Source organism: Frieseomelitta varia, unplaced genomic scaffold (genome assembly GCF_011392965.1).
Source record: "Frieseomelitta varia isolate USP_RPSP 00005682 unplaced genomic scaffold, Fvar_1.2 scaffold_907, whole genome shotgun sequence".
NCBI classification, from domain to species: Eukaryota; Metazoa; Arthropoda; class Insecta; order Hymenoptera; family Apidae; genus Frieseomelitta; species Frieseomelitta varia.
The window spans coordinates 1,218-11,977 of NW_025110709.1; the positions used below are offsets into that span (position 1 = coordinate 1,218).

At 37.2% G+C, this 10,760-nt stretch overlaps 2 protein-coding genes across 2 annotated transcripts in view; both read left to right on the plus strand.

The window, feature by feature from the left end:
* Positions 1–482: 482 nt before the first annotated feature.
* LOC122537402 (nucleolar protein 56-like) overlaps positions 483–10,760 on the plus strand; it is a gene marked incomplete at its 5' end in the record, with an annotated part of 25,887 nt that continues 15,609 nt past the window's right edge. Inside the window, 2 exons of the mRNA XM_043670523.1 lie at positions 483–546; positions 10,345–10,350. Of these exons, the coding sequence (XP_043526458.1) occupies positions 483–546; positions 10,345–10,350 (70 nt within the window). The remainder of the gene's footprint in view (positions 547–10,344; positions 10,351–10,760) is intronic.
* Positions 10,515–10,760, plus strand: part of LOC122537408 (nucleolar protein 56-like) — a 2,511-nt gene continuing 2,265 nt past the window's right edge. The window contains exon 1 of the mRNA XM_043670538.1: positions 10,515–10,565. Within this exon, the coding sequence (XP_043526473.1) occupies positions 10,515–10,565 (51 nt within the window). The remainder of the gene's footprint in view (positions 10,566–10,760) is intronic.

The window sequence follows — 10,760 nt, forward strand, 5'->3', positions numbered from 1 at the left end:
CAAATATGTAAATTCACAGCCTGAATAAATTAGCTTTATCTCGTTAACTCGATTTTATGAAAGATTGGACTTATCAATAAAATATTTCTACAAATATTGTTTGGAACAAAGCAGCACATTATGTATTGTAAATTTTTTCTTGCAAAATTCATTCGTTTCGAAATTTCGAAGTCAAATTTATTTTTGGAATATATTATATTTGGAACGATACCGTACATATTTTCTTTTTTATAATACAATGTTATTTATTAAGACAGACTCACAGAGTTGCATTATTGACTGCCGAAATTACATTTATTGTTATCGTTAATAAAAATGATATAAAGTATGAGTGACTTAATGATATATACATATGTTAGTATTAACATTAACATTATGTTATATTATATTAACATTAAACATATATGTGTTAGTATTATGAGTTTAAAACCTTACTCATTCGCATTTTTCTCCTTCCATTCTGATTGCCGGTGAATTTGTAGATTAACCACTCCTGTTCAAAATACCTTCACAATATATTCAAAAATCACCGAAATTGATGAGGAAGTAGTCAGTTTACATTTTCATCCAATTGCCTTCGCTATGGTGCATGAGAAAAGAAAAGCGAGTCAAAGAGACAAGTTTCAGTTTTCCTAACGAAAGCGTAGTTGTCGAAGCCTAAAAGTCTCACTTGATTGCCACATTTCTGTTGCTGTTCTGTCTGTCAACTCGATGAAATGGTTAAACTAGTGAAACACACGAGTTAGAAAATTTTTCGTATGTTTCCGAATCCGCCTGAGCTCAACCAAAATTATCCAATTCGACCCGAAATATCGACTATCCGCATTCGAATCATTTGGGCAAATCAGTTTAAATAATGAGTAATAATTAAAAGTATAATTTTTATTTAAATAAAATTTAAATAGAATTAAATAAAATCATTTAAATGACATCAAAAATAACTTAATCCATATTTTTGATTTTCTAGAAAATTCTTATTTCACATTTGAATTAAATGAAACAAAAATAATTGTTTCAAATTTTCATATCCGTTATATTGGATATGAAAAAATCAAACAACAAAGTCACGCAAATGATATCGTCGCTTTTCATAAATGTAATTTGTTGAATATTAATTCTTTTTTTGACAAATCTTCGTGATAGAAATATAAATATTGCATTTAAAAACAATTACAAAAGTATAATAATAAATATTAAAGCAAATGAGACGTATTATTGATGACATGAACATGTTATTCCATTATTTCATTCTTGCTTCTATTTCTATTCTTTAATTCTTTATCGCTGCGTTATAAAATAATAGGAAAACTAAGATGAAAGAAAGGCATGCTAAATATTATATAGTATCATTTTTTCTATTTCTTTTGCTAAAATTCGTTCAAGTTTCACAATATTGTTTTGGAAAAATCAGTTATAATTCATGAAAATTTGGCTTTATCAATACAGCGGAAAGTGAGTTATTCTTTAAATAATAAAAGTTGAATTGTCTTCAAATATTTGATAAACAATCAAAATGAAAAGAACAAATTTTCAAAATAATAAATGTATTATTTATTTATTTCTTATGTATTGTTGAATGACCAACCCGGACAATATTGAATCTATGCAAATACTGACAATGAGCTAACAACAGTCCACATAAAAGTGTCATAAGGGCAAGATCCGATAGTTGGTCATCTATGCTCCTTCCCCTTCCACTTGACGATGATAACTGAATATATATAAGGACATGCTTCAGAGATTAGACATTCATCATATTCTAAGACATTCTAAATCATTGTAAATCATTCTTATATCATTCTATTTCATACACGACCACGACTGTAAGGGAATAAACTCTTATAAATTGTAAACGTGTTAATTCCATTACAGGGAATCCAACAGTATATTGTTCTATGAAAAATAAATAAATATATATTTCAAGGAATAAGAATTTTATATAATTTTATATAATTTTTTTAAAAATAAGAAATAAGAATTTTATATAATTTTATATAATTTTTTTGAAAATAATTATAAAAATAATTAAAAAGAATCAAAAATAATTGTTTATTATAATCCTTTTCCTGGCTTTAAATTTAAAATATTATATTTTTTATATTTTCGTTTCCTGACGAACAGAACAACATTAGACAAAATGCTCTTAGAATGCACTTCAGCAAATATGCTTTGAATAAGAAATCCGAAACTTATGTCCCTTTAAATACATTAGAGACTCCCGCATCCATACCTTCATTATCCGAATACCCTAATATACGGACGTTCTGTTACCCGCACATTTCGTAGCGATGTGCTTGTTAGTATTTCAGCTGCCTTCTCTATGCCTAGTGCATTATATTGCAGTTCAGATTTTTATTAATGTATTCTGCGTGTGCTATCCAGTCCGTAGTGGCGTTTGTCAATTTTGTTTTTTCGTCTTTTGTTACTTTTTGGTCGATCGTATAGATTGTGGGTGTGTGGTCTGAACTTAGCAACTCCTCAGTTTTGATGTTCAAATTTGTATTCGTGACTGCTGTGTCTAGGATGTCCGGTGTTTTGTTTGGGTCTGATGGCCAGTAGGTTAGTCTCCCTGATGCATAGATTTTTAGGTTGTTAATTTTTATGCACTGGTAGAGATTCTTTCCCTTAGGGTTATTTGTTCTGGAGACCTAATAGTTGTGCTTTGCATTCACGTCCCCTAAAGCTATAAATTTTGTTTTATAGCTCTTAAAGAATTTGTTGTATTCTTCTGTTGATATTGCATGTTTTGGTGGGCAGTATATTGTTGAGATATTAACATCTCGGTTATGTAGTGTAATGTTGACTGTTGTTGCTTGTATTTTCAGTTTGGTATGAGCTTGTTTGTGCATATTTGATATCATTTTTTATGTAAATTCCCGATCCGCCACGTGCTTTGCTGCTAGGGTGTAGTGTACCGTAATAGGTGTAGTATGGTATTTTTAAGTGTGTTGTATTCGTTTCGTGTGTTTCTGAGATTGCTATAATGTCTATCTCAAGCTGTTTTAGGAGTAGTTTTAGTTGGGGTATCCGATTCTGTAGCCCGTTACTGTTCCATTGCATTAATTTAATTTTTTGCTTGGGTTTGTTCCTGTAGCGTGATTGGTTTCGATAATAAGTTTAGCATTACAATCATTTGTTGTGTTAAGTTTTCTACTAGTGTTTCAAGTTTTTCCAGTCTTTGCATCTGAATTGGTTGTTTACTCTCGTGTTCGTTAGTGTTGCGTCTGTTGTTCGATTTTAGTACTTCTGCATAGTTCCTGTATTTTTTATTGATATTTGTGTTAACATTTGTGTTGGTGTTTGCAGTGTTGGTTTGTGAGGGTGCTAATTTTTGTCTCTTATTAAAGGGGGAAATAGTTTTTTTTGCAGCTCTTTTCTTACCATGCAGCCATTATAATTTGCTGGATGGTTGTTTCCGCAGTTAGCACAGACTACTTTGTCTATTCTTTTACCCACTGGACAGTTTTCGGTGGAATGGGTACCTGCACATTTCACTCATCTAGCTTGTTTATTGTAATAGTTATTAATATGTCCATACCTAGTATGGTATCTAGAGCAGGCATTTCTCTGATAGTTCTTGGCGGTTCTATGTTAACTTTGGTATTGCATACGATTGATGTGTTGTATATATCATTATTATTATTATTGGCTTGTTCTATTTCTACAGGAACATTGGGAGTGGGATTGTCGTACCTCTTTTTGTGAGATTAATAATATTGCTTATCTTGTGTCCTTTCTCTTGTACGTCTGTTTTAATGTATTTTATATTTAACTTTGGGTGTAATCACATTAATCATTTTAAACTTTCTTCCCGTTTTTAGTTGGAATGTATAATATTCTGCATTCTTCTTTTTTAGCGTTCGTATCATGGCTCTATAGGCGTTGGGGGTTTGTAGTTTGACTTGTTTGTCTTTCAATTGCTTCAGAGTGTATTCTGTAGGGCCTACTATTTCATTTAGTTTTTCTATTAGTGGATTGATATTAGGAGCTTCGATGTATATGGGAGGTGGTTTGGGTTGTGAGGTGGTGATCGTTTCGTTTTCTTCTGTTAGGTTTTGGAGTGCCTGGAATTTGTTCCTTATTGGTATTTCTCCAAGCCAATTTTCCTTCGAGTGTATTTTAGTTAGCTTTAGAGTTGGGGCTGTAGTTGCGTTTTTGGCATTCAGAGTTATTTTTCTTTTTTTAGCTTGCTTTTGTATTTTCCATTGGTCTTTAGCTTTGCTGTTTGCGTCTGTTTCCATGTTCGAGGTGTCCGTCTCGTAGTCGTCACAGTCGATAGTTCCTTCATTTTCTGATATGTTTAATTTTTCTTTTGTTAGCTTAAGTAGTATTTTTGGTGTTTTTAATGTAAACTCTGGATCTTGAATTTGAGTTTTGCGCCGGGCCGCTGGCTGTTTTTAGGTTGGTGGTGGTCTTGATCGTTTTTCTTGTTCTTTATTTTCTTTAAATCACTTCACTCGGGTTCATTGTTCTATTGCCACTCTGATACACTGATACCCTTAAATTTAATTCCACTATTTTCCATCCGTGTGTTGAGAATTTGGTTTATCTGACACTAGTATTAGAATGAACTGCTGTGCCTGTGTGCACTTGTGTGGCTTATTGTGGGTACAACACAGATAGTATTTGGACGTCCTGCTCCTTCGGCATCCGATCGAAGGAAGTGAATATGAAAGTTTTATTGTTGGCTCGATGAACTTATTTTTCACATCTCCTCTTCGAATTCGTTTATGATGGGGACCATTGCGATGAAAAAACTTACCGAGCCTTGGAATTGGTAGTCCGGTACGACTACAATAGAAGATACAAAGTAACGAAGGACATGAAATATGGTCACGAGAGATTCCTGCCGTCGAGAAATTAGAAGTTATCAAGTTGCTTTCCCTGGCTCGATGAGTTTGTCCTTTGCGGTACGATTTTCATCCCCATTGTGTTCGGCAAGACCGAACAGTTCATTTCTACCTGAATAAATGAAGTTTAATGCAAAAGAAAGTGATTGTTCTATTATCCGAAAATTCCACTATCCGGCCACTTTTGTCTCCTTATTAGTTCGGATACGGGAGTCCCTACTGTAGTTTGTTAGGAATTCATCAGCGCTGTGAGCCATCTTTAAGTTCGGAGCCATCGTTACTTCAAGAACAAAAGTACAAATCAGAGAAAGATATGCAGTCAGTCACAAAAGTCTTCATATACCTCATAACTTTTAATTATTATAATAAATATAGTAATTTAAGCTATTTTTTTTTTGCATAAAATTGTGTGTTAATTCAATTCAGACACATGTTAAAGAAATAACATTGTTTATTAAACTTATTAACAAAAAAACGTCAAATATAAAAATGTAAAATATAAAGCCACAAAAGTGTTTATACACTTATAATATCTACATACGTAAAACTAGAAAAAACTAAACTTAATATTGTATTAGGTAAAGCGAAAAGTAATGTCGTTCATACTTACTGTTTTTATTTCGTTTTTTTTATTTTTACAGATAGTAAAAATGTTAAGGCCAAAGATCGAAGAGGTGCAATTGCGGTGTTTTGTTATTTTTGATTGATAAAGTATTAAAGCCCAAAGAAGTTACCAAAAATGTTAATGAAACTTATGGCGAAATTTTGAATATCTATAAATGCCAACGGTGGTTCAAACAATTAAAACATTAAAAACAGCGACCGAAATCATAAATTCTCGCTGCATGCGGCCTCGCATTGTCTTGTTACAAGGTGCATCGTTGTTTATTCACCAGGACGGATCGTCTTTTTAATAATTCCGCCTTTAATCTTTCATCAATTGCGCACAGTAAATCTCTGCTGTGATAAACTGACCAGGTTTTAATAATTCATAATAAATCACACTCGAAATATCCCACCAAATACATAAAAGAATCTTTTTTAATGTCAAAGATGGTTGAAGTGTTTAAACCGGTTTTTTTTTAAGTGGATTGCTGTAAAGTATCCATTTTTCGTCTGCGGTAACAATTCTTTTCAGAAATGGATCGGTTTCATGCCTGGTCAGCAGCGAAGAACAAATGGTGACTCGCTGATCTAAAGTGGACGGCGTGACCCCCCTGCCTGCCTATGTTTTATGCCGAGTCTTTTTAAATGATGTTTTACAGTCGAGCAGAGACAGAGCATTTTAATTAAAATATTAAAATCAAATGATAATTTTAATATTTTAATATTAATAATAATTTAAAATAGTTGGAAATTTAGTTAATTAAAATTTTTTTTCAAGATTGTTTAACATAAATTGTATAAATCATTTATAAATAAAATCATGTATTAATAATTTTAAAATTTTAATTTTCCATGTATTTGAAAAAGTTGTGATAAATCCATAAAATATGGGTCGGGCTCTTTGTGATATATAGTAGAAAGATTCATCACATTTATTAGCGCATCGCACTTCGATATTGAAAGTTTAACAACACTGTGAATACATACATGCATATTGTACTTCGTCTGTGCCTCCAAATTCCGTTACAAGAAACCTATTTGAAATTATTTGAAACTATTCCGTTTTATATCATGCATCTATGTATCACAAAGAGCTGTATCCATATTTTAATATTAACACACATTTTAAGTATATAATTATTTATATTTCATTGTTTTTAAAAATAATTTTTAGCTAACTAAATTACTTCGTAAAATTATCTTGATTAACAATTGATGACTGACTATCATATACATATTTGTTTAGTTTTAAATGGCCACCGATCGGGATTAAATTTGAAGGGCGTGAGATGTGAAACTCCAAAGATATAAAATCTTGGCTTCGAGAATTCTTTGTTTGAAAGGTATGTAGGCAATAATTTTACAATGGAATTCCCGTTAATAACTAAGCGTGTATTTTCTTGCTAAAACTGAAGACTGGTTGCCGACAGAGTGTCGCCTGGCTTCGTGTGCTCGTTCGGGTATCCTCCTCGCTCCAACCCTCGTCCGGATACCCTAGCTCGGTTTTACAGGCGTCGGTCATAAACATTGGAATCGGCCCACGGTCCTTAATCTCGAGTGGCCTCTTCTACAAAATAGGCGAGGAAGTTTTCCCACGCCTAGGAACGGGCGGCGTGGTTAACATTCGCTTACACTCGGCCATACTGACCTAGCCGTCGCCCTCGACGCGCGGTATATTCATACCTCCTGTAACATAGTTAACGGATGCCTGACTTAGTACTACCCTTCATGATCCGAGGGTGCTTGTCCAACTCGAACCCCGACCATCTCGAAGTGATCAGTTCCGAGACATCATCGCGATCCGAACTTCGGACAACCACCGGCCTACATCAGGATAAAGATACAGCAGCCGCTTTCGGACTAGACATCCTTCTCGGTAGATTGAACGAGACAATCCGATCGACTGTCCCAATTCGACAGGCTGCCTGGTCTCCAGCCTCGCCCTCGTGCACTTACCGGTCGCTGGGGCAACCAACCACTTCCATCTCATGCTAGGCTTGATCCTGGTCCCGGACCTCCTTTTCAGCATAAGACCGACCACATCTTACACCTGGAAAGCCTGAACTCGACTCTGGTCCCGGCCTACGCCCAGACCTCCTTTCCAGCATAAGATTGACCACATCTCACACCTGGGAAGCCTGAACTCGGCCCTGGTGGTTTCTTCGAATCCCTCCTACACCTCGTACCTATCGTTCGGTAGCACAGCTGTCGCCTCGAAGAGTCCCATCGCCGCCGACTTCCTGCTTTGACCAGTTACCGCTGGGCTGGCTGCGATCATAACGACGTCATCCGCGTCATATTTCGGAACCTTATGCCTCCGTATGTCGAACCTCTTCTGGTATTGTTGCTCCGCATCGGTAGCCCTCTTTACTTCGTCCCGGGATACCTTTAAATCTATCTAATTTAAAGTGTCCTGAACCTGAGCCGACACCCAGCGTCCGTCATACTACGCGGCTGGTAATCAAACAAAAGTTGCGTAGTTCGATTAACAAAGCAGTTAATCACTCTCTGGACTCTTTGACGTCATCGTCCCAAAGCTCCTCTGCCTTACCGGCGCAGGTAGCTGTGAGCGAACCCAGAACTGTGCGGTTCATCCGCTCGTAGTGTACGTCCGCACTACGGTGTAGCCACTTATTTAACGCATTTAACATATGCTCGACGCCGTGCTCAATACAAAACGTTTCAAATGTGTAGGACGTAAACACGGACCCTTTGTCGGTCACGATGCAGGATGGTACTTCAAAAATTGCTATTAGTTGACTCGGCGACTTCAAGATGCCCTTCACAGACGAGTCCCGGACGGGTTCGAGCACGAAAAATCAGCAATGACAAGCATTTGAGTATTCTTTTTACAACTACGAACGAACGGCCCCACGTGATCTAAATGTATCGTATGACCTTTTCTATAGGGGGTAACAATCTTGGCTTTCGACCACCCGAAGACTTATAATACAAGCAGTTAGGGCTCGACCGGACATATTTTGAAATAAATTTCCGTATAATAAATACCTTTAAATTTATAGTTTTCCCGCGATATACTTAGCGTCTTTGTTCGTCGTGGCAATACTGAACTACAATGAAACGCGACATTTTTGGGACAACCCATTTATCGCCCGTCTCGGACAATAAGTAATGTTGAAATCGTAATCTTGTAAATAAACCCACTAACAGGCTTACCGGGGCTGAATGTCCTTTTCAACGCAGTAGCTCGGATTGCACTGCGATCAATGACTATTTTAAACCTACTACCCAAGAAATACACTCAGAACACCTTTAATGGAGTAAAAACGGTCTATCCGTCGCGTTCGGGACACTCTTCTCGCCCTTCTCCCAGTCGGTTTTACGGTCGTCCTTAGCATCATTCCTTTCCGGATTAATTCCGGTGCAATTAGCTCTTCTATGCCCCAATCTCCCACAACGATAACATGTCGCCTCTCTGTTTACCCGTCTGCCTTTATCTTTTGCCCCTTCCGGACCTGTTATTTTCTTTCCCTTCTTGATTTCCCTCGAATGCCCAGCCTGTTCTACCGCGAACGATTCCAAACAGCGCGTAAGCTCGGGAATTGTTGCCTTATTTGCTGCCGTTAAACTCATCCTAATTTGTTCATCGTGTATCCCGTACAATAGATTCTACCATTTTTTTCTCGGGAACGTCTAGGTTTAGTCTATTTATTCTCGCAATTTTTTCAAAGCAATACGCAGTAAGACTTTGGCCCGGGGTACTTCTGTACGAACCTGCGTCGTCCCACAACTTCCCAAAGTTCTCCTCCGCCGAAAACTGCCGGACGATCGCGCTCGAGAACTCAGCCCAAGTTAGCTTTTAAGTCCATCATACCACCTCCTCGCGAGCCCGCGAAGCCTAATTGTCGCAAAATAGACCTTGTCGGTATCCTCCCAGTGAAATATCTTCGAACATTCGTCAATCTTCCTTAACCACTCTGTCACGGATACCCCCCCAACTTCCGGATCGAATTCCGGTAAAATCCGTTCGTTCGCAACACGTTTTGCCTGACTCGAGCCCATGCGGATAGCCTCCGTCAACGCCGAAGTCAACTTAGCAAATTCGGATTCACCAGACATCCCTGTACCATCATCCCTCCCGGTCGATCTATCCTTTGACCGTCGTTCTATCGAATGGCTCCTGCTCGGTGATCTCTTGTCTCTCCTCCACCTTTCAGTGCTCCTCGACGCCTCCTCTCGCCGAGAGTTGCGGTCCCTCGGGGTGCAGGCTCGGTGATAATAGTACCTACTCGATTCCTCCCGATAGTAGTCCTCCGAACCACTGGATCGGCTCCTGGATCGAGATGGAAATGATCTCACTCGCCTAGCCGCTTTACGCGACGCCTTCGATCTCCGCTCGTAATCACGTTTTCGCGACTGCTTCGGCATCGCACTCTGACACTTGTAATACGGTACCGTACTATCTTGTGCTCGCTGCACACACTAAAGTTTCTTTAGTGGAGTTGGTGATCCCACTTCTGATATGTAGACAATAATTTTACAATGGAATTCCCGTTAATAACAAAGTGTATTTTCTTGCTAAAACTGAAGACTGGTTCGGACGTGCGATTTCGACGACGTTCTGCCGACAGAGTGTCGCTTGGCTTCGTGTGCTCGGTCGGGTATCTTCCTCGGTCCAACCCTCGTCCGAATACCGTAGCTCGATTTTACAGGCGTCGGTCATAAACATTGGAATCGGCCCACGGTCTTTAATCTCGAGTGGCCTCTTCTACAAAATAGGCGAGGAAGTTTTCCCACGTCTAGGAACGGGCGGCGTGGCTAACATTCGCTTACAATATTAAGCTTCTTTTATTACGTGGATTCTGTACCGAATTTCTTTACAGTAAGGTTTAAGATACTGAAAAAAGACAAAATTTGAATTTTCTAGATCATAGTGAATCCACTCACGAAAAAATTCTCAACATTTTTGAAGAAGTTTGAATTTTACAATTTTCAAGAATAGAAATTTTTTCAATTTCTCACTTGCTACATAACGTAAAAATATCTTAAAAAAAAAAGAAAAAAATACAAATCCAAGCAAAAGTGTTATATTTTAAAATGAATTCAAGTAAAGTTTTACATGATTTTTCCCACGATTTTATACAACTTGTAATTTTAATTATTTTAAAAATTTGTTCAAATTACCCAGGTGTGAGTATTTAACATTTTGGAGTTGAATCGGATCGGATAATTTTGATCGAGCTGAAGTGAATACCTTGTAAGACTCTGAAACAAAGATCGTGCAGCCTATTTCGCTAGTCATTCCAGAATCGATCTGTGGAATAATAACAAAAATGTGGTAAC